The sequence below is a fragment of the Lissotriton helveticus genome, chromosome 8 (genome assembly GCF_964261635.1).
Source record: "Lissotriton helveticus chromosome 8, aLisHel1.1, whole genome shotgun sequence".
NCBI classification, from domain to species: Eukaryota; Metazoa; Chordata; class Amphibia; order Caudata; family Salamandridae; genus Lissotriton; species Lissotriton helveticus.
The window spans coordinates 1,094,493,635-1,094,518,725 of NC_136069.1; the positions used below are offsets into that span (position 1 = coordinate 1,094,493,635).

The following is a 25,091-nucleotide window of genomic DNA, read 5'->3' on the forward strand; positions in this document are numbered from 1 at the left end:
AATTCAGCTTGTAGGAAGGCAAAGGTCAAACTGCTCGCTGCATTGAAGCACCCCAGGGACATGGAGATAATTAAGGCGAGGAGGGCGGAGCTGAGGTAAGCCATCCACCATGCAAAGGTGGATTGGGACTATTCCAATTGGGAAAATATGTTGGCCTCCCTTCAGGCTAGAGACGCTCGTAAATTTTGGCAGATAGTGAGAACAGGGTCTGCCGAGCCGACTCAAGCTGTGGAGGCCAACATAGCGGCTTCGGTGTGGGAATATCACTTCCGCAGTCTTTACGAAGAGGTTGGCCCGGGCCTGCACAAGCCCCAAGTTGGGTCATTATCTGAACATCTTTTATTCCCTGGTGGGTCAACTGCGCAAGTTTTAACTTTGGAAGGCGCTGAGCCATTGCAATTTTCATTAGGGGAGGTCTCTAACGCAATATCCAAACTCTCATCAGGAAAAGCCCACGGATTAGATAAAATCCCGGGTGATCTATTCAAGCACCAACCTAGGGTTTGGGCTCCCTACTTGTTAGTAGTTTTTAATGCAATCCTTGGGGGAATGGCGGTCCCCAGTACTTGGCTGGGAGCAGAGATTGTACCTATCTTTAAGAAGGGCTCTCCTCTGCTCCCAGCCAACTACAGGCCAATCAGCCTCATTGATGTTTCACAAAAAGTTTTTGTGAGGCTGATTCTCGACCGCCTGCAGGAATGGATGACGGACCACTCAATTTTAAGCACATTCCAGGCAGGGTTTAGGAGTAAGGTGTCAACCACGGATCAAATCTTTCGGCTGGCCCTTCTCTTTTGGAAGACGGTGCGGGTGGAGGGGGGTACATTGTATACCGTCTTTGTCGACCTCCGCGCAGCGTTTGACTTGGTTCCGCGGAGCAAACTTTGGATGGTACTTGCCAAACTTGGAATCCCCCCCGCTCTCCTAGACATCATTGTTCGCTTACATACACATAATTATGCACAGGTTAGGTGCGGGAGGATGGGTTGCCTCTCTAAAAGATTTCCCGTTGGCAGAGGGGTAAGGCAGGGCTGTGTTCTTGCATCGACCCTGTTTTGCCTCTTTGTCAACGGGGTAATCGACTTTTTAAATAATGTCACCAACACAGATGCACCTAGGCTCAGCGGCAGCAGGGTGTCCGCAATTATGTTTGCGGATGACACCCTGCTGCTGTCGAAATCCCCTATGGGGATTCAGCGTATCCAGGAGGGGTTTGAGGCATTCTGTGGAGAGCATGGTCTCGAAATAAATGCCATGAAAACTAAGTATATGATCTTCAATCCCCCTAAAAAAACACGACCTAATCCATCTAAAGGCCTGAATAGATTAGAAAGAGTCTTTACGTTTGAGTTCCTGGGCGTGACCATTAATGATAAACTGGAATGGGGTGATCACCAGGCTAAGTCCCAGCTCAGATTGGCTCAATTAACAGGGGGAATAATTAGGCTAGTAAATTCCAACAGATCATCTGTTAGGTCGCTAGCCCCCTCGTTGGAGATTTATAGACTCCAGGCCAGAGGAGCGATCCTCTACGGTAGCGAACTCTGGGGATATGCCTGTAAAAAAGAGTTGGTCATTTTAGAAAACAAGTTTCTTAGACAACTCCTTAAGTTACTGGTAAGTACACCACTTCTGCCTCTTAGGCTGAACCTGGGCCTGAAGCCCTTGGACGAAGTGGTGGGTGTAAAACCTCTAACTTTTTGGAGAAGATTATTGTCCACTCCTGAGTTAGCCAATTATAGGCAGGAATTGCAGGAAATCCTTGCTCTTCCTGCTACAGAGAACATTCCGTGGTTCAAATACATAAAAACTGAATCTGCCCGGCTGGGCCTTCCGTCCCTGTGGAGTGATCCTGAAGTGGCATGCCAGGGTTTGTCCCGTAAACATCTGGTGGCAACCTTTTATGCATGTAACCTGGCATCCCATACACAGGGTACACGTCCAGACTCTTTGGCTAACATTTTTCTCGGGGTGAAAGACTTCTATAAGTTTGAGTCAGTCTTCGATGATATCTTCCCTAATCTGGCCAGGAAGTTATATCTCCAATGGCGGTACAGTACTCTTCCGCTAAGAGCATTTACCAGTAAATGGAAGCAGCAGTACCTGGAAAACTGTCCTGGTTGCAATTGTAGGCTCGAAGATGAACTGCATCTAGTCTTATTTTGTCCCGCCTACACTGCGGCCAGAGAGTTTTGGGTAATTCCTTTATGTAAAAATCTAGGGTTTCGCAAATGCTCTGAGGCCTTCAGAATTCTTAAAACTGACCTATCAAAAGTAACTGTTTTCGCAATGGCTAAATTTCTAGAAGCAGCATGGCACAAGAGATTGCTCCTAATTCCGAGGGTACCATATTCCTGAGCCTCCGTTTGTGCTATTTTGTGCTAAAATTCTGTGTTAGGTTAATATATGTAAGATTTTAGTTTTATTGTTAAAATTGTTTTTATTTCCTAATTTGTAATATTTTAGACTGTTTTAAAGAATCAGTAGTGGTTTACTGGATTGTTATACAGAATAGTTGACGCATTCTCTCTTTGTACTTATGTGCTATTCTGTTATTGATGTAACAATGATGTTTGATTCTGTTTGTATCAATTTTATGCTTATCTTATATGTCAAAATTGCCGAAATAAAGATTAATGAATGAATGGAATGAAAAGGGGAATAAAATTCTATGGGGAGGCCATCTGGACCAGGGGCTTTTGATTTCTTCAAAGCATGAATGGCAGTGATCACTTACTGAATGGTAATATCTTTCTCTAATTCGGCAAATTCATCAGGAAGGGCCGGTGGCGACGGAAGACCAGTAAAAAAAGATTCTACATTCTGATTGGAGGGAAAAGTATCATCTGAGTAAAGAGACCGATAATCATGAAAAACGTCTGCAATATCTTCATCAGATGACACTAGTTTGTTAGTTGTTTCATTAAGGACGGGACCAATGGTTTCACGTTCAGACTTAATTTTTAGATAATTTGCTAACATCTTGCCTGCTTTATTTTGACCACCATGATATTTAGACTTAATTTTAAGCAAAATGTTACAGGCTTCAATAGTTGCCAGTTTGTTAAGTTCAGTTTTTGCTGCAATTAAGGCATGAAGGACAGTGGGATCTATAGAAGTAAAATATGTTTGTTCTAATCTTTTAATGTTTTGCAAGTGATCTTCATATTTAGTTTTAGCAATCTTTTTCTTCTTGGAAAAAAGGATATGACAAAGGTACGAAGGGTAGCTTTAAAAGCATCCCATTTGGTTGGAATAGATGTGTCTGAGGGATCATTAAAAGAAAAAATTCATTAATAAAGGTAGTGACATCTTTGATAAAAACTGGGTCAGACAACAGGAAAGTATTACATTTCCATCAGCTAAATTTGGAGGAGGTAAGGGAAAAAACTAGTACAGCATAAACAGGTGCATGGTCTGATATAAAGATAGAACCAATTTCCGATTTCTGAATAGAGGGAAGCAGAGATTTACTAACTAAGATGTAGTCAATTCTGGACCTGGTAGGGTGCATATTTGAGAAAAAAGTATATTCAAATGAGTCGGGATTACATGTTTTCCATACATCATATAACGGACGAGAGGCAATGGCCGATTGGAATGATTTGTGAGTTTTGTCAGGTTGGAACTTACACTTAGATAATCTATCAGACTAGGGATCTAACCACTGATTAAAATTCCCAGCCACAACAATATTAGAGCAATCAGTAGAGGATAGGAGAATTTTGATATCTGTCCAAAATTTGGGATCCAGGCGAACAGGACCATAGATATTCAACAAAACTAATGTTTTGTTATGGACTACAATCTTAGCCATTACCCATCGTCCATCATCATCACTTTCAGTAGATAAAATTTGAACTGACAAAGCTTTGTGAAATAATATAGCAACACCACCTTTCTTGTTGGAAGCAGGGGAAAAAAAAACCTGACCCACTCAGTGCCTTTTTAACTTTAATGATTCCACATCAGAGCAATGAGTCTCTTGAAGGAAAGCGATCTGAGATTTAAGTTTAGATAAATGTGACAATACCTTTTGGTGCTTGATAGGGTTCCCAAGACCACGGACGTTCCACAAGACAAGGTTACACATAATGGAAGGTTGGGAGGATGAGAAACACTGCAGGAAGGAGACTACAAAATAAAACATAACCAACAGTAGCGAATCCTTTCCCTCCTAAGGCGGAAGCCGGGAGGTCTCTCTCTATCACTTGATTCTTTTAAAGCTCTTACCCGGCATTTTAATACTTTGTGTAAACGCAGTGTTTGCAGCGCTTGAGTAATAAGCGCCTGTGATTTTGGAATTGTAGAGACTTTGATAGCGCTTCTCAGCGCTCTGTGTGCCTTCCCCCCCCTCTCGCCTCCGGACCGCCCTCGGCCGAGTATTGACGCCGAGGGCTGGGACTTCGGTTTGTGGCGGCCATATTGGGTGTGGGCCAGGCAGGTGACGCGCTCTAGCAGTGCCTTAAAAACAGAGAAGGAATTCTGCTCCGGGATAACCAACAGTAGCGAATCCTTTCCCTCCTGAGGCGGAAGCCGGGAGGTCTCTCTCTATCACTTGATTCTTTTAAAGCTCTTACCCGGCATTTTAATACTTTGTGTAAACGCAGTGTTTGCAGCGCTTGAGTAATAAGCGCCTGTGATTTTGGAATTGTAGAGACTTTGATAGCGCTTCTCAGCGCTCTGTGTGCCTTCCCCCCTCTCCTGCCTCCGGACCGCCCTCAGCCGAGTATTGACGCCGAGGGCTGGGACTTCAGTTTGTGGCGGCCATATTGGGTGTGGGCCAGGCAGGTGACGCGCTCTAGCAGCGCCTGAAAAAAAGAACAGTCACGACTCCGCGCAGCGGACGCGTACAGCGGACGCGCCGGACCTGCGCCGGAGTCGTGCCAGAGTCCTGCCCATCTGCGCCCGTCCGCGACAGGACGGGACCAGGGGCCATGGACACGACACCCATACTCATCAGGTATTCGCCCCAAACCTTATTACATTTTAGACCCAACCCTCACCCCAAATGCACCAGAGATTCTTGGCCGTGCCCTGAGGGCCCTTTTTCTTGTATTCATTGTAAACATCAAGCCACCTACACCAAACCTATTTCTGAAACGTCAAACCTAAAGGAACAAACATCAACCAAATGTGATAAAGGAGACAAAATGCCTCCTCTTAAACGTCCGCTCTCTTCCCAGACACCAACTTGAGGTTTCGGACTTAATACACACTACTAAGCCTGACCTCTGTTTCCTGACGGAAACTTGGTTGAAACCCCACACGATTCCCGCAATAGCTGTAGGGGTTCCCCTTGGATATAAGTTTACCCATTTTGATCGTCCAGAGAAAATAGGTAGTGGTTTGGCTATTGTATATAAAGAACATCTGAAAGTTACTATTTTAGAACAAAAATATAGCTCTTTCCTCGAAATTATAATTTTTAAAATACAATATGCCACAAACATTTTTTGGAAAGGAGCCTTGGTTTATCGCCCCCCGGGGCCTGCCACAGGCTTCCCCCCTGTACTACTGGAACTTTTGGCCCCGTATTTCAAAGCCAAGGATGATTTTCTTCTTCTTGGCGATTTTAACGTCCACGCTGATAATCCCTCACTTCCTGAAACAATGTCTCTGGTTTCAGAACTATCCTCCCTCGGTCTGACCTTATTAAACCACGAACCCACCCATAAAGGTGGACACACCCTGGATTTGGTCTTTTCCAATTCTCCTAGGGTGCACTGTCTTCCCCCAGCTCAAATAATTTGGTCTGACCACCATGTTGTGGAATTTTCTATATCTAAGGCGGCCAAGTCTCCCAATAGAAATCCCCTCCCCTCTGTGTGGCGTCGGCAATGGTATAAAGTCACAACAGAGGAACTGCAAAAGGTATGGAAGCAGCCCACTCTCTCAGGGACTGACAGCACAGAGATAGTTCTAACCAATCTTAATACGTCCCTCAGAGGAGCAATTGATCTTATAGCTCCCCTAAAATTATATAAACAATACCCTGCAACCAAACAGGAATCATGGTATACTGAAGAGCTTAGAACAGAAAAACAAAACTGTAGGAGGTTGGAAAAAAAGTGGAGAAAGACTCACTCCGAAGAAAATAAAAAAGTATATCAGGAGTCGCAAGCCAGATACTACAAAAACATCAGACTTGCTCGGAGGAATAGTCTTTCTCAACGTCTCGCAGAAGCGGGAAACCGCTCAAAGGAATTATTTAAAATCCTTCAAGACTTTGTTAAACCAACAGCTTGTGAAAACAACTGTGCGATGAAATTTCCCTGTTCTTTGAAAATAAAATCAACACGATCTATGATAAAATCCTATCGGTTCCCATCCTACATGATAATAGCAATAACTTACCTTCTTCATCCACTGTGCCCACTCGGAGTAAAGTAATACTCACGTCATTTCCTGCAGTCCATGAAAACGAACTTATTGCCCTAATGAATCATATAAAATCTGGATCTCCAGATGATCTTCTATCAGCCAAAACCACTGTTTCTTTGCAAAATTTGCTCAAACCTCATTACTTAACACTGATCAACCACTCTCTCAGGGAAGGATCCGTACCGAAAGAATGGAAAAAAGAAGTGGTGAATCCAATCCGAAAGAATGCAGCAATGTTATGTTATGTTATGTTATGTGAATTTATTTCTTCTATAGCGCTCGGCTACTCCAAGGAGCATCCCGGCGCTTTGATGAAGAATATCAGCAAGCAAAACAACACAAAACAACTAAAAAGCAGACAGAAGAGAAGGATCAAGTTTATTTAGTAAAAAGCCACGTTTTAAGCTCCTTTCTAAAAGCAAGGAGACTGGGAGCCTGTCTGAGAGAAAGTGGTAATTCATTCCACTCCTTCGGGGCTAAGTAGCGGAAAGATCGACCTCCCATCCTTGCACGCCTGACAGCCGGGACTGTCATTTTGGATAAACAAGATGATCTCAAAGACCTGCTAGGTACATATCGAGAGAGACGTTTCCTTATGTACTTAGGGCCAGATCCTTGTAGAGCTTTGAAGGCAAAAGTCAGGCACTTGAAAAGAATTCTTTTAGCGATCGGCAGCCAGTGTAAAGAATTCAGTAAAACCGTGGCACCTGCTCTTCTCGGGAGCCCGTAAATAGCACGGGCTGCCGAGTTCTGGACTACTTGCAAACGGGTCAACAGATATTTAGGTAGACCCAAAAAAGGGCGTTTGCGTAGTCCAGTCGAGATCCGATCAAGGCCTGAACAATGATCTTCCTATGTTGGAAAGACACTAGAGGAAGAAACTTCCTCAGCATCCGTAAAATGCCAAAGCATTTACCTGAGAGGCACGAAATATGAGGCCCAAAGGACAATTCACTGTCCACAATCACTCCCAAATTTTTAGCCTTGAGAGACACATTGTCCGGCGGAAACAGGTCTTGTGGCCACCAAGCTTTCCAGTCTGGTTCACAGGTGCAACCAAAAAAGAGCAGCTCCGACTTATCGGAATTGCACTTTTATCCATTACACCTGAACCATTCAAAAACCGCACCAAGGCAATCCCTGATCTGTACGCCGTCGAATGACCCGCCCCTATCACAAGTGAATAGGAGCAGGGTGTCATCGGCGTAAGATACGATCTGGGCGCCAAAGGACTCTGCGACTACCGCCAGAGGGGCCATAAAGATGTTAAATAGCATGGGGCTAAGAATGGAACCTTGCGGAACCCCTACCTCTAGTGGAGCCATATCAGCGGAGAAAGGGGGCGCCCAGATCGTTTGCCGGCGGTCGGCCAGAAAAGATTTAAGCCAATTCCACACCGTTCCCCGAATGCCGCTCTCCCAGAGTCTTACAAGGAGGCGATCGTGAGGAACGGTGTCGAAAGCCGCCGACAAATCTAGCATTACCAACATGGCCCTTCCCCCAGAGTCGAGTACTTCCCTGATGGCATCCGTGACCTCGAGAAGAGCCGACTCCGTGCTAAAATTTGCACGGAACCCAGATTGCGTGTCATGCAACAGGGCGTTTCCTTCGATAAAATTGGAAATCGTCCGATGTGCAAATCTCTCGGCCACTTTCGCCAGAGCAGGGAGAAGGGAAATAGGCCTATAGTTGGCATGGATGAGGGGGTCCAAGGAAGGCTTCTTGATCAATGGCAGGATCAGAGCAATTCCATGGGCTGATCTCTCCAACCTCCGACCCATTTCCCTCCTACCCCTTCTCAGTAAGATGACCGAGAGACACGTCAACGTCCATTTATCCAAGCATATCGAAGCAGCGGAGGGCCTGGATCCCTCGCAATCTGGATTTAGGCCCAACCACAGCACTGAGTCTGCCCTCCTTTCAGTGACCGATAACATCAAGATCTCACTGAATGGAGGGAACTCAGTGATTCTAGTGCTGTTGGACTTATCCGCTGCTTTCGATACTGTTTCTCATGAAATACTTCTCGGTCGTCTGAAGGAGAGGGGAGTGGAAGGGGTGGCCCTCTCTTGGCTGGAGAGCTTTCTTTCGGATCGCCAACAAGAGGTGAGATTGGGCTCCCATAAGTCTATCTCAAGGAGGCCCACCAAGGGAGTACCACAGGGCTCATGCTTGAGCCCCACACTTTTCAACATGTATGTGGCTGCCTTGGCAGACATTGTAAGATCTTACGAGTTCACCCCTGTGTCGTACGCTGACGACACACAGCTTTTGTTCCCTTTTAAAATCTTAACACCCGCAATAAAAAAATCTTTTGCGGAAGGAATAAGGGCAATCTCCCATTGGATGGCCAGTAATTGCCTCCAGTCACCTTCTAATCCCTGGTACGACGATACCCTTAAAGCTATGCGCAAGGATTGTAAAAGAGCCGAGCGACAATGGAGGAAAAACTTTGACAGGCAGGATAAGGCTAACTATCTATCCAAGCTTAAGACCTATCACAAAGCCATCGGCACTACCCGTGCAGCTTTCTATGCCGACAAAATCAATTCCAACCCGAACCCCTCTAAAGTGATCTTCAAACTTGTCAATGAACTACAAAAATCCAGGTCACCCACTCCTAAAATCACATCCAACGAACATTGTGAGCAGTTGGCCACTTACTTTGTAGAGAAAGTTCAAAACATCTACGCAACTTTTTTGCAGAACTCCCCCTATTCTGGGGAACTTGAGGACCCTACCTCCACCATCAGCCCACTTACTCAAATTCCTGCCATCACGGCCAACGAGTTGACGAAACCTTGTAGGAAAGTGAAATCGGGCTCCCCGGCGGACCCTATGGGCCCCTCTCACTTTCTGGATTCGATTGATTTTTTCCTACCCCCCATGATGGATATTCTCAATCTTTCCTTCTCCTCTGCCTCTGTACCTATAGCCTGGAAACAAGCTTGGGTATCACCAATAATTAAAAAACCCACCCTGGACCCTTCGAAGCCAGAAAGTTTCCGGCCAATATCCCTCCTCCCCTGGATATCTAAAATAGCAGAAGCCCACGTCAATGGCATTCTCTCTAAACATGTGGACCTTCATGGAATCCTGGACCCATCTCAAAATGGCTTTAGAGTGGGCCATAGCACCGAATCCGCCCTATTGGCCACCACCGAACATCTCCGGACGATTTTAGACTCCGGTCAAAGTGCTGCGCTGATTCTTTTAGATCTCAGCGCAGCCTTTGACACGGTATCTCATAACATTCTTCTGAAACGTCTGGAGAGGGCCGGTGTGTCTGGCCTTGCCCTAGCTTGGTTCCACTCCTTTCTTAAGGACAGATCCTTCAGGGTTTCAGCCCCCCCATATCTTTCAAAATCCCATCCGATAGCACAAGGAGTCCCCCAAGGCTCAGCGCTGAGCCCCTCCCTCTTTAACCTATATGTCCAGCCGCTTGCGGCTGTGGCCAAGGGGTGGGGGCTCACGCTGGTATCGTACGCTGACGACACTCAGTTGGTCATCACCCTCACTGAAAGCCCGTCCGTCTCGGCATCCAGGTTCAGAGAAGGCATGACAGCCGTGGCACAATGGATGACGAATAACTACCTCCAACTTAACGCCGGTAAAACTGAGGTGCTCCTCCTTGGCAGAAACACCAGCCTATGGAATGAGCACTGGTGGCCGTCATCCCTTGGTGCCACCCCACTCCCAAAAAACTGTGTAAAAAACTGGGGTGTCTGGATGGATGCCAACCTCAGCTTCCAGACACACACCAGAAAGGTGGCTGCAACCTGTATAGGCCTTCTGAGAAACCTTAGGCCTATACTTGGATTCTTTGACCCTAAGACTCGCCAGCTGATTGTCCAGGCAACCATCCTGTCACGCCTGGACTATGCGAACATCCTTCTACTTGGAGCAAACAAAGCAGAAACCGCTAGGCTCCAACGAATCCAGAACGCGGCGGCGAGAATGCTGGTTGGTCTCCCACGCAGATGCTCAGCCAGAGCCACCATTCGCAAACTCCACTGGTTGCCTGTGGAACATAGAATTAAATTCAAAACGCTCATCACGATCTTTAAAATCGTCAAAATGAGAAATCCCCCGTTGCTGCGAAACTTGGCCTGCCCCTATGTCCCTGGCCGTAAATTACGCTCCTCTAGTCAACTTCTCTTGGAAGTCCCCAGATTTAAGCTCTGTCGCACTGGTGGCCGATCCTTTAGGGTTCTCGGTCCAAAAATTTGGAACGATCTTCCCCTCAGCATACGCTCCATTGACTGTCTCTCTGTCTTTCGCAAGACAATCAAGACCCTCCTTTTCCCCCCCCTCTAGTGCACCTCTAACTTCCCTCCCCTTCCCCGTCCTTCAAGGAGTGTGTCTGTCTCTCAGCGCCGGGACGCCCCATTGCTGGGGTAGCTGTTGCGCTTCACCAAACCCAGAATAGAATAGAATAGAATAGTGTAACGTGGGCAAGACTGAGGTAATGTTGTTTGGAGAGGCCTCAACTCTGTGGTCTCCGGACTGGTGGCCCTTAGATTTAGGACCAACCCCAAGTCCCAAACAAACTGTCAAAAACCTTGGGGTACGCCTTGACAGAGCACTGCTCTTTAAAGAACACATAAATCAAGTAGCAGGCTCTTGCTTTCAAGTCATAGGTCTATTACGGCGTGTCTTCCCATTCCTTTCTGACTCCTACAGGAAGACCCTCGTTCAGGCCCTAGTCATAAGTAGGATGGACTACTGCAATGGCCTGTTGATCTCTGCAAATGAAGAACAACTGCAGAGATTGCAGGTGATCCAAAACATTGCTGCGAGACTAGTCCTCAACGCCCAACCAAGATCTACCCCACTACCCTTGCTGTCAAAACTCCACTGGCTGCCAATTAGACAGCGTGTCAAATTCAAAATATGCTGTACTATTCACAGATGTCTATTTGGCAAAGGACCTAAATATCTGGAAAAAATATTCAAACCCTACATTCCCAGTCGCACTTTGCGATCTAGTGGTCATCAACTACTCAAGGTCCCTAGGATAAAAAAAGCCAGGCAGGGAGGACGTGCCCTGTCCTACAAAGGCCCCATCCTCTGGAACTCTTTGCCCTGCGATCCCAAAAGTACATCTAATTTCCAATCCTTCAAGAAGTCCCTGAAAACATTCCTATTTGTAGCCTATTAGTTATGTCTTTTACACCTACCCCAGTAATCAGTCTTTGGCTCTTTTGGTAATAATCAAGCGCGGAGATATCCTTTCGAGGATTGACTTCCTGCGCTATACAAAAATATAAATAAATAAATAAACAAAAAAGTTACAAAGAGATAAATCATCATAAAGATCCACAGAATCAGAACAAATTAACCCCAACACAATGAACAATACTAATAAGGAATAAATAGAAATACAAAATGACCAATAATTTACAATAAAGAAGAAAGCAGAAAGAGAAAGAGAAGAAAGGGAGGGAAAGAAAGCAGAAAAGGAAAGGTAGGTAAACAGATCTAGGCAACAAAGCCAGATCTGTACGACAAAAAGAATACAGTGAAGATGGAGCATGGTGACGTACGGCAAAGCAGACCACTGGCAGAAAAGGAAAAAAAAATATGAGATAAAGGAAAAAAAGAAAGAGCATCTCAAGTCAGAAAAGGACATATATAAGAGAATATAAGAAGAGAGACAGCAAATATCACAGCTTGATGAAAGGATGTATTAATGATCTAATAAGATCATCTCTGAAGAAGAAGAGGAAGTCTCATTTGAGGTCGTAGGGTCAAAAACTCCTTTCGACGAGCATTCGTTGCATTAGAAACATCTTGTGAGATGTAGATGTTATGACCAGACCAAGTAGGATGACACTTGAGTTTGGCAGCTTTCAAGATAGTCATTAGTTCAGTAAATTCCAGGAGGAGCATTATGATACCTCTGGGTCTTGCAGGATTGGTAGCAGGGCGACCCAACCGATGAGCTCTTTGTATGTTGAACAGATTAGAGTAGGATGAAAGACCTAGAAGCTCAGGAAGGAATTTTTGAAGAAACACAACCATATTAGGCCGTAAAGGCGCAGGTTGTTTCTAAGATTTCTGTTTTCAAGGTCCTCAGTGTGCAACTTCAGTTTGTGGATTTCCTATTCAAGTAGTGGTATTTTAGTAGAGACATCCTGAATGTCACTGACACATTGTTCCACGTCCAGCACCTTGCCCTCCATAACTATCCATCTCTCCTCCATTTGTTTCAGTTTCTCATTAGTTGAAGACATAAATGGTTGAAGACCACGCACTTCGTCCAGAATTGAGTCCAAAACCGGGTTAGGAGAAGTGTGGATTGGAGACAGAGGGTCATTTTTATGTCTCTTTGGCTTGGTACCCGTCACAGATGATCTGACAGCGTGAGAGTCACTAGTCATCATGACTATGCGGATAGGATACACCAAAATTAGAGGAAAACAGAGACCAAGGTGTACCAGGACAGGAAGACCAGGAGAGGAGCAATAATAGTAAAATTACACTGACGAAGAAGATGGGAACATGCGCTCAGCGGCTAAAAGAAGCGGCCGCACACATTCCAAAAAGAAAAGGCATCAAAAGTGTAGACAAAATAATTAAGGAAAGCGTTAGAGAACCAAAATGGTAAATATGACTGGAATTGGCCAGCATAATCCATGCGCTGAGGAAATCTTTCCATTCAATGAGCAAGAAGAATATACCGATGAACATGTCAGGAGCATGCTATTGCAGAATGACGAATATTTCCAGCATACAATAATGAGTGTCCAAGAAAACCGCTAAAGTGAGTGGAAAAATGGTAATAGCAAACATTAGGCGAGGAACAAAAAAAAGGCGCGAGAATTGCAAGTAAACCGCAGTTAAAATAGCGGTGAAACGCACCTATTATGAAAGTAAATCCAGTCAAAGGGAATCAGCCCCAGGAAGATGAAGGCTTTAAAGGGCCATGTGTATCCCAAAACGGTGCGGCGTTAACTACGCTGAGTGCTCAGTAAACAGCGGGGCTTCAAATGGGAATGCGCGCGAGTCAGCCTAAAATGGCGGCCGCTCGCATCAGTCCTGAGAGGAGAAGCACCGTGACTAATATTTCTCTCCCAAAACAGTGAAAAAAGTCCAAATGCGGTCAATCAACTCACCGCATGTTCCGATGTCGGATGTTAGTGCTTCAGCTGAGTGAAGCGGCGTGAAAACGGCTCAAATTCAGCCAAGAGTCCCGCTGAATTGCGGAGCTCACGCTGGGTCCGCCATTTTACCGCGGCCTCCAAGCCACGCACCCCATAGAGTGTATATTGCCTGTGCACATTCATGATTGATTATTCTTCACAAACATCCCAAGTTAGTTTATTTCATCTATCTCTATTTTCGGTCTGACTAGGTGCCCTAATCTCTGTTTCTCTCTATCCCTACTATGGGGTATAAGCTTGACTTGGCCCAATTTACTAGCAGCCTGTGCTCTCTTTGAAGTTATTTCAGATTTGTATTGCTCGCAGTTCAGATTGTTATGGTTGGCTGAGATGTAACAGGAGGTCTTTAGCATAGAGTGAAACCCTCTCCTCTACCTCAGTGGCCAATTTAACCCTGCATTGTCTTGTTCCAGCCATAACACAGTTGTGGATAGCAGGGGTGGCATGGGCAGCCCCCTGTTTTATTCCCCATTCAATCCGGAAGGACTCCGGTAGCGCAGATTTTTCACGCTCAATCTTTCCCTAGGTTCAGTATATAAGAGGAGGCTATATGAAAGGAAAACAGGACTCCGGTGTGATCGTTCAAGAATTGCAAACCTATAGCCCTACTTTAGGTTATCAAATATCTTTCAAAGTCTATTTGTAGGAATAAAAGGGATTTATGAACTCTTCCAGCTATCACCAAACATTGTTTAGCCATTGAATGTTATGGTGTGTTGACATGAAACACAAAGTCACTCTTATCACTCTGCACAAGTGAAAAGAAGTACAGGCTTCATTCGATTCGAATCTTGGCAAGTGTCTTTGACTCTGCACTGATAAGGGAGACTGGTCTATAGCAGTCACGTTGATTTGTTTGTCAGACTGGCTATTATATGGTACTAATGACTACCTCTCAAAGGTTACTGGGGAGTATTCCCATGTCTTTAAAGTTATTGTAGAGTGTTAGAAGGTGAGGGTTCAGGAGAGCCCAGTCCAACTTTAAGAATTCCACCAGGAACCTTTCCAAACGTCATTTGTTCTTTTGCATTTGAAAACTCCTCACTTCTAATGTTGTGGTTCAAAAGTTTCTTTCTGTGACTTTTGTGTCTTTTGTAGGGAAGTCTGCTATGAGGACATCTAAGATAGTTTGCGCTACTTCCGTTCCCCCATCGTATCGATTCCTACAGAATGTAGCAAACTACTCGGGCATGGCCATTTAGTCTGTACATAGTTCCTCTTCCCTGTTCCTTATGCTTTCCACCAGGCATTTGTGGCGGTCCCTTTTACTGAAACAATATAGTATTTTTCCGGGCGTATCGCCCCATTCATATAACCTACTCGGAGATTCAAGCACATTTTTTTAGATGTTGTCTGTTTGCAGCTGGTAATATTGCAGTTTATCATATTCTATTTCAATAAGAAATTGTTTGTTGAAGGCTAATCTCTATTGCTGTGCAAGATATAATTGCTTGGATTCCACCCTGAGTATCTGTTCATGAGTAACTTGTTTTGTTTAGCAGTGCACCCAAGGGCTCTGCCATCATCACAGGTTTGAATGCCTCCTACATCAATACTGATGAATTAACTGATCCAAACTTTCAGTTCAAACTGTTGTCCAGGGCCAGATGTAGGTGGCCAATTATCGGTCGGTAACGGCCGAATTCGGCCGTTACCGACCGGTAATTGGATTTTGAGATGTAGGGCATGCATTTACAGAATCGGTATTTTACCGATTCTGTATTTACCGATTCGGTAAAATTACCGAATCGGTAAATACAGACTCGGTAAAATACCGATTCTGTAAATGCAGATGTAGCTGGCACATGTCAAAGTGCCACAGGGCTTTAAGAATCGGTATTTTACCACCCAATCCAATTGGGTGGTAAAATACTGAATACAGGTGTGCATGCACACCTGTGCCATGTGACACACAGACATGCCCTTAGGGCATGTCTGTGTGCCACATGGCGCACATGCCTATTTTTGGGGTGCCAGAGGGTGTCAAAGTGACACCCCCTGCACCCTTGCTAAAATCGGTATTTACCGATTCTGTAATTACAGAATCGGTATTGCCCATTGATTCCTATGGGCTGCAAGGCCCATAGGAATCAATGGGCAATACCGAATCGGTATTTACAGAATCAGTAAATACCGAATCTTAACGATTCGGTATTTACCGAATCTGAAATACCTACATCTCCCCCCCTCTATTTTACCACCTCTTACATACCGATTCTGTATGAATCGGTATTTAAGAGGTGGTAAATTAAAATTACCTACATCTGGCCCTCAGTCTCTTACCGTAGGACCTCCCTGAGGTCGGTATTCATCAACTACCAAGCATTGAACCACCCCATGCTCATATGCTCAGCTCTCAGGCATCTCCTTCCCCAACTGTCATGCTTACCGGTGCATGATCTGAAAGCCCCCTTGCTTGTAAACCTGTTTCTGTAAATATACTAGGGCTCGCTGTTGGGACAAAGAAATAGTCAATATGTGAGAAACAGTTGTGGACCACAGAGAAGAAAATATTGCTGGCCATATAGATGGCACTGACTCCATGAATCCTGTAGGCCATAGGCCATCACACAGGTTCCAAGAGGGGTCATCCACTTCCATGTCAATGAGTTGAGTCTGCCTAATATTATATTTTTCACTCCATTAAAATCTTCCAGGGTTATGATTCCCATAGGAGATTCTACAAACAATGCCCCCAGTGTTTGCTGGAGGTTTAGACAATGGTGGGGTGCGAAGGTGTATACATTCAAGTCACTTTGAAAGCCACCACCAACACCAGTCGTATTACCTATTTAACCTATTGGTTTACCATACTTTGTTATGTAGAATGGGTACTGTTTCCTGAAAAGTGCTGCAATCCAGCATGAGTTTCTGGTGAATCCGCCATGTGTCATCTGCGACAACCCATATATGTCCTGTAAGTCAGATTTCGAGCCCATTAAATGTGCTTCTTGGAACATGATCATATTTGAACAATGTATTTTATGCTGCTATCAATACTGCAACCCTTTTATACTTTTCTAAGAGACCATTAACATTGCATGTAAGGAACTTTATCCCTTTTCTGCAACCTCCCACTCATGCCTCATTCATATTCCCATCCCTGCTTTTAACATGCAGCTTCTCTGATGTGGAATTCATCACTTTGTTGAGACAATTCATAGCTGCATTTTTGTCAGGCATACTCAACCAACAATCCTTCTTCCCTCGCCCCCACCCTACACTTCTGAATATGAAGCATCTGCCATAAAAACGTGGGTGGTCAAAACAACCCCCACCATGAGATTGGTTATCAATTTATCTGTGACTGACCTGCCCCTGAACCTGAACTTAGTCAACCCCACCCCTCTTTGTGCATTGCATTGGCCCAGCATTTATTCATGCTTTTCTTCCTGCAGTGGTCAGACCACAAATGATGGACATGATCTATCTATGGTATGGGACAATGTATTTTCTCACACATGCCATACTTTGTCTGTTATAAAATTTACATGTTCATTGGGGTTGTTTTACACCACAATATTTTGTCACATACAAGGCTTTGTAATCGCCCAATTGAGTCTGCTTATAGTAAGGTCAGCCTACTGTCTGTGATACATCTATGGAAGTACTTAACTTCAGGTCTTGTTTGGTATGCCCATGGATTCTAGTAGTGTGTTGCAAAGGCATGGCTCTCCACCAGGGCGATGATTTAATATCAGTTGCTCTGGCTTGGGAATCAGGGCAGTTTCAATGTCTGCACTCAATCGAATCAAGGTCAGGTCTCCTTGAATGACACTGTCATCTAGGTGAGAATTGCTGTTGTGACTTTCATGCTTTTCTCACTGTCCATATAATTTATGATGTGTGATATGATCAGCTTTGCTGGTACGGGCAGGTTTCGAGGTCTGTATTTGGAGGGTTGCTCAGTCATAAAATGTTGGAGATCCTTCCCTTTGCCATGATCTTTTGTAACCCTTGTTGCAGGATCACCTCCAGAAGGTTGCCTTCAGCCCTTTCTGGGATGCCACAAATCACAGGTTATTACAAAGTACCCTCCCCATGACATTTCCATCTCAATATACTAATTCCTTTGAAGTTGTAGTCAGTAATGACACTGCAGATTTCAGTTCTCTTACTGTATCTTCAGCTTGGATATATGGCACTCCACCTCTGTTACTCTGTCAATTGTATTCCTTAAGTCTTTTCATAACAGAGCCAAATCCATTTCTACTTCACCTGATTTTATTTCCAGAGCTAAAGGAAAGGACTTTCTTACTTGAAGAATTAAATCTGTACAGGATTCTTTAGCTAGCAGCTTATAGATATCAGTTTTGTCAGTTTTGTCATTCAATGTGTTGTGCAGCCTAATGTGAATGTCACTTGAATTTGTTAAGAGAGTTTCATCTTCAGAATGCACCAATGAGTCTGCTCTCCACATTGCCTCATCGATGTGTGTCAGTTGACCACTTTTAGACTGTGGTCTGTTGTAAAGTAGGGATTCTGGTTACACTACATAGCTGTCATCAAGGTCTCAGATTGTTAGTGACATGAAGGTGCCCTAACAGGAACACGATCTGCAGACTTGTTGCGCATACCCACTCTGATGATCACCTTCCACTTTGCAGGCCTTCACCTTATATGCTGCTGGTCTTGCACCAAGGGAGCTCACATCGGAGTGCACAGTTGGGACCCTCAGCTGCCAGCATGATGATTTCTAGTTGCCTTTTTGCAGCTACTCGCAAACTATCTTGTCATGGAGGTACCATTATTGACACTTCTCTAGCTGTGAATCACTGAAGATTCTTGCCTTGCTTTACCTTCCTTCTAGCTTTTGTGTGGCTTCAATAAATAGCTCTTCAATAGCTTTGTTCCTTGGTCAGCATAACTTCGGTAAGGCTGCTGTCTCGCTATTTAGCGCTATTTTTTTAACCAAATCCTTTGACTTTCTGAAGCACTTTAAAGACTTTATTCTCACATCTTGCACTACCACTCACATTACTGCTGCAAGGCTGTAGGGCTGCTGACCAGTCTCGTTAGCAATACCTTTTCAAAAAATGAACATTGTGACTTCCTAAACATTTTTAAATACTCTTACCTGCCTTTTTTGCACTGCAGCTCACCTTCCTGCTTCCCTGCTGGCTTTGTGCCGTTTGAGTGGAGGGCGTTCCAGGAAGCAGCAGGACCAATCGCTGGGTATTTCCGGGCATAGGGAGGGCGGAGCTAAGCTCCCGAGCTCTCCGCTATATTAGTCCTATGTGCCAGCGCGAACGTGCAGGGCCAGGGGCCAGAACCCCTGCCCAAGACAACTTAGCCTCAGGTACTATCTGTAGATATACGAGAGATGAATTGCTTGCTCTCTCTTACAACTTAGGCAATGTTCACACACGATGTTTAAGAGCCTATCCAGGCCTTACGAATGGTCCATTCTCCTGCTGTTCTTGCAAGTGGTGCAGTCTGAGGCGAATTCAGACAAGCAGGCGGACTGACGCAGACCTTTATAAATTGTCCTGCATTTACTTTAATGCAAGATCAGTACCAAAACACTCCCTTGATATCTGGGATGTTATCAATGAGAAGAATCCTGATCTTGTTTTCATCATGAAAACAACGCTCCGGACATCGCAAACGCTCTACCGGCCACATATAAAATTATCAAACAAGAAAGGTATGGTCGAAAGGGAGGAGGGGTAGTGATATTATTTAAAGACCATCTGACATGCCAATCAGTTTAAGTGGAACAACAGGAGGAGCATGAAATGTTACCGTTCCAATTACTTCACGCTGGCCTTCTTATATTAGCTGGCACTGTGATCTACAATCCCCCAGGTTGCCAAGCTGAACTTGGAGCAAGGTTACTTACCCAGCTCCTCCCTGTCTGCTTGAAGCACAAGAATTATATAGTCATAGAGAATTTTAACGTTCACTACGATAAATCTGACAATCCAGCTGCCTCACAACTACAGAGTGACATGCAGATCCTTCAACTCAGGCAATGGATCAAGGGACCCACTCACATAGCAGGACACACCCTTGACCTACTATTTTCCAACATTGAAGCTACACTTATCCAAGAGATACAACCATTACTATGGACAGACCACTCGCTTATAGCATTTTCTTTGGGACTACCGGCCAAACGAACCAAAATTTGTAAGCCCCAACAGACAATTAATAGAGCCTGGAAACTAGTCACTGAAACATCGTTCCAACCACACTTCCACCCTCCGAACATCCAGTCCATGACTGACACCCTAGTTAGCACTGGAGCAGCCAATCTTGAGATGGAAATTGGGCTGACATTGGATCAAATTGCTCCTAGACAAAAATCCAAGCGACCGCTAAGATCCCACACTGAGAAGTGGTATACACTCCAACTCAAGGAACCAAAAAGGAAGTGTCAACATATTGAACATCAATGGAGACTGTTCAAACAGGAAACAGACAAATTACGGTTTAAGTCCAAACTCAAAACCTATAATCATGCCATAAGGAGTGCAAAGAAGATCTACTATGCACAACGAATCAACTAAAACTGTAATTCAGCAAAGGAGCTAAATAAAATAGTGAAAGAACTAAGCAAACCGGCTTGCATGTTCCAAACTTTACCCCCCTCAGCAGAAGTTTGCGAGAAAATCAGCAACTTCTTTTCGGAGAAGATAAGTAAAATCTATTCTACTTTTAGCCCTACTATAAAAACAGATATAATTAGTCGGAAATTTCAAACCCCACATTCAGAAGTGTCACCAGCATGAAGTAATTTCACCCCCTTTACAGAGACAGAGGTCTTAAAAACAATGGGCGCAGTAAAGTCAGGATCCCCCCTTGACCCTTGCCCCTATTTCATTTTTGCCTGGATTGCACCAATCCTCTGCCCATACATTACCCAGCTTCTTAACCACTCCCTCAATACCGCCACCTTTCCTGATACTTGGATACAGGCAATAGTAATTCCTTTGCTGAAAAAAGCAGGATCAGATGTTCTCAATCCGGAAAACTACCGCCCAATCTCCCAATTGCCATAGGGTAACCAAACACAAACAGTCCAACTAGGTCAGTTCCAATCCATATCCAGCTCCATTAGCTGTGGTGTCCCGCAGGGAACATCGCTAAGCCCCACTTTATTTAATGCCTATGTATCATCTCTGGCTAAAATCAGTAGAAAGTGGGGAATCAGTATTTGCTCCTCTGCGGATGACACACAGCTGATGGTAGCCTTGGGGAAAGACCTGAAGTTACGAAAATAAAACTCCACAACTGTCTTTCTGAGATGGCTCAGTGGATGCATGAGCACTGTTTGAAACTGAACGCAGGGAAATTGGAGATCTTGGTCTTTGGAGGTGCCAAGTTAATATGGGACACCACATGGTGGCCGCAAACACTCTGCGCTGCTCCTATCCCTAAGCAATGTGTAAGAAACCTGGGCATTCTTGTCGATGATACTCTTTCCATGAAGGACCATGTGCGGGCCCTTTGTGGTAAAGGTTTTGCGACCCTGAAACTGCTATCTAGGCTCTTCCCCTGGATTCCTTTGGAATGCAGAAGAACAGTTACGCAAGCCCTGCTCTTAAGTCAGCCCGATTACGGAAACGCCTCACTCATGGGCTCGACCGAGTACTTTTTCACGCGGCTGCAGGTGCTTCAAAATGCCGCAGCCAAACTGGTATGTAATAAAAACAGATTAAGCTCTGCATAAATGTGCTTGAAAAACCTGCATTGGCTTTCCATGCATCAAGGAGCAGTATTTAAACTGCTCAGTCATGCACATAGAGCACTGTATTTAAGCGGCCCTAAGATACTCCAGGAGAAAATTGAGTTTTATGTCCCCACAAGGAGCCTACGGTCATTACATCAAGCATTAGCCAGAACAAAGCGTATCAAGAAGGTGAGGACTGCAGGGCGCTCTTTCTCATATCTGACAGCTAGGAAATGGAATGAGCTTCCCCTGGACCTACGGCTCACTCCTAGCTACCTGGCGTTCCGAAAAAAAATAAAAACTTATTTATTCCCTAAATACTAATACTTACTTGTATCCCCTTATCAGCAGCCATGCCTTGTTTGCTACTAGCACCTTGATATCCCTTGGGATGAGTGTTGCGCTCTATAAGTAAAGAAATAAATAAATGTGTCACTCTGCCAGGCTGATTCCCCCTTGTGGGACACCACACTTGTGCTTGACTCATGGGAAGTACAAACAGCCAGACCGAGGGGCAGGATTACACAGGCCCTTTTGTTTGCCACACCCACTTGGTTAGTCTAGCCAGATCCACCAGGTCTACTCACCTTAGGCAGCGGCCACCTTGGTTAGCCTTTGCCTGCTAGAATCCATTGCAGCATCACTACAATGCTGCAATCTGCCAAACTCTCCCTGTTTACCTTCAACTTAGTTTGGGCAACTTGGGCAGCTCTTGAGCAGGCCTTAGTCCTCATGCATATGTCAGTCCTCTCCTGATGGGCACACCTCTACCATGCAGGGCTGTCCTCTGTGTCCTCCAATTTGAAGTTCTTAAGAATGTTTCCCTTTCCCTTTGGATCCAGAATATACACTTTCTGCAGCTGAGGCGAAGGAGCCCTCTTAGGACATCAGATCTGTTTTGGGGTGCTAGATGAGCCAAGATTGAAATGGATGATTGAGCCTGAGGCCAGAGCCTAATAGAGAGGCATCTGCCATGATGGCTGCTGAGACCACGCCTCCCCACCCCAAATTATTTGATATAAAGGCCTTAGCTGAGTGCAGAACTATACAAATTATATATATTCACCCCTTTCTAATTTGGTTCATTTTTTACTTTTATTTAATCTATACTCTGTCCATATAATCTCTTTACCAGGTGTTTATGATCAGACTGACCTATGATTGTTACGGTCAAATATATCTAAATTTGTTTATTTTTGTCAGAATTCAACCTCCAGGGTTGATCTATGAGTGCTTTTCAAACTATAGCTGACACGTTTTGCCTTAAGAACTGATCTATGAAGTGTTTCTGTTTTTAAAACTGTTAGATGTTTGCAAGTTTGAGGTTTGTATTGTTTTTCCAGTATGATATCCAAATTGCTGTTCCACTGTGATCCCCTTGCCTCTAAGCGTCTCTCGCAGTTTGTCATGTTGGACTACTTCAAACACCAGTTTTAGATCTACAAAGATGACATAAAGCTGTTTTTCTGGATGACCACTGTCTTCCAGTAAATGATCATGGATCTGAAAACCTGGTCTATAGTGCTGACTTGTTTCCTGAACCCTGCCTGGAGGTAGGACAGGACGTTAAACCTCTTCTATACACATTTCAAGCAAAAACAAAATCCGTATGGCAAATGTGTTTTGGGAGACGTCTAGATGACTGATTGGACTGTAATTAAGTGGTTTGTCCATTGGTCTCTTTAGTCTTTATATATTATTGCAGATCACCCACAATTTTTAGAAGTTATTGCACTTCACCAAATACCCATTAACCTACAGCTTTCTGAAACTTTTCAGTTTGACCAAACCAAGTGACATGGTCCACACAGAGAAACCTGTGGCCAGATGTACGTAGGTTTTTTGAGGCCGCTAACAGCCTGATTTGCAGAATTGGACAGTTTGCAGAAATAAACAAGCATTTTATGTGAACAAATGCCCATTTTGTGATTCAGTAACCTATCATCGAATTGTAAATTGGGTTTGTGATTTGGTATTAGGAGGGGGCGTATTTTGGGCGCCCCTTTCTAATGGCAATTCGCAGTGGTATGTTTGAATGTTTTGCAACCGAAATGTGGTCGCAAAACATTGGCAATTTACCTCCTACTTAAAGTAGGTGGTAACCCGTTTGCAAACAGGAAGGTGTACCCAAGGAACCCCTTCCTCATTGTGAATGTATGTAAATGCATTTTATAAGAAAAGGCAGTGGTCTATAGACCCGAGTTTACTCCTAAAAATATAAACATAACTTTTCATCTTTCTTTATGAAACACATCCCGTTTTCCTTTAAGGAAAAGGGGCTGCATTTAAAAAATACATTGCTTTATGTTTTTTAACATGATGGTCTGCTGACCCCAGCAGGCTGCCCTCCCTCTAATTTTAGAGATTCCCAATGGGTTGCAAACCGTGACCTAACTTATGAATATGAATGAAGTAGTTCTATTTGCAATCCATTAGGAATCGCAAAATGAGGGAAACACATTTGTACATGGGTGTTTGCGATTCCCAAATAGCGAACCGCAAAAATTCTGTCTTTGTTAATTGCGAAACCAAACCTATGTACATTTTCAATTGTATGCTAAAATCAGGCTCCAAGTTAGAAAATGTGCATCAAATCTGCTAGACATTCCCCATTGACAAATCCATTGACAAATGCGGAAAGGGTTGCAGTAACATGTTCTATGGTGTTTTTCACATGCTGTTTTGTAAATCGTTCAGTTTGCTGATTTGTACCCAATGTGAAAGCGTGCATGAGGGATTTACTGTACATTTTCTCATTTATTATGCATGATATTGTTTTGAAGAAATGACTTTTTATCGAAACGCTGCTAACATGGTTAAATTTACATTTTCTCAAAATGCTATATTATTTTTAAAGGACGCATTCTGGAATTCTTAGCTGAGCGTAATCTGGACCACCAGACGTTTGTGTATTTCACCTCTGACAACGGAGCTCACCTTGAGGAAGCCTCTGCCAATGGGGAAATCCACAGAGGCTGGAATGGAATTTATAAGGGTAAGCATTGATTGAATTGTAAAATTAAATGAGTGATTGGAATGTTTAGGTATTCAACCAAGTGTTTAGATTCAGCGGCAGACACTCCATTTGGGAAGAGGAGCTTCGAACCCCTGCTGCCAGTGCTGCAAAAGGTGAAAAATAAAATGGTAATAAAATGAATTTCTTACCATTTCATTTTTCCTTTTTCCCAGCCCGATCTGTGCTTGGGGGTGGGGCCATTGCTGCGGACTGGCAGCAGGGGAGTGGTGCTCATTCCATCAGTTTACAGTGCACATGTCACTTTGGCCGGCTGTCTTGCTACTGCCAACCTGACATGCACAGTGTAAAACTCACAGCTGGGTGGAGAGTAGGCACAGGCCCCCAGTGCTTGAGGAGCCTTGAGGAAGCCTGCTTCAGCCAATCCTGGTGCTGCTCTCATGCTGGTAACATTATCTGCAAAATAAGAGCAACGTTTTGATTGGTGTGGAGAACTGCTGCAGCCTGTACACCAGACCAGCGCTGAGGGACTGAAGTAGGAGGACCGGAGCGAGCCAGTGCATGCAGTGAGTGAGTACATTTTTATTTTATTATTCTTAACCCACTTATGCACTTTAGGACTCGCACTGCGTTCAGCTTCAATGCCAAAGTTCCCAGTCGTGGTTCGTTGTAAACTCTTTTCATAACAAACCATGACTGACAGCTTTGGAGTTGACCAGGCCCTTCTGGTCAGTGATTGCCCCACCAAATATATAGGTGCCAGCCACCACTATTTAGATTTTTGCACATGTGAGCAGAAACAGAATGAAAGTCAAGTCAAAAACACACTACTGTCTTTTGTTCAGATATTTACCTATTGTCGTCCATAGATAGTCACCATTTCGCAAATGCT

At 44.3% G+C, this 25,091-nt stretch overlaps 1 protein-coding gene across 2 annotated transcripts in view; it reads left to right on the forward strand.

The window, feature by feature from the left end:
* The window catches only part of STS (steroid sulfatase), a 1,924,780-nt gene that overhangs the window by 1,034,915 nt on the left and 864,774 nt on the right, over nucleotides 1–25,091 (forward strand). For both annotated transcript variants that reach the window (XM_078657974.1, XM_078657973.1), the window contains one exon: nucleotides 24,083–24,220. In XM_078657974.1, coding sequence (XP_078514100.1) covers nucleotides 24,083–24,220 — 138 coding nt within the window. The remainder of the gene's footprint in view (nucleotides 1–24,082; nucleotides 24,221–25,091) is intronic.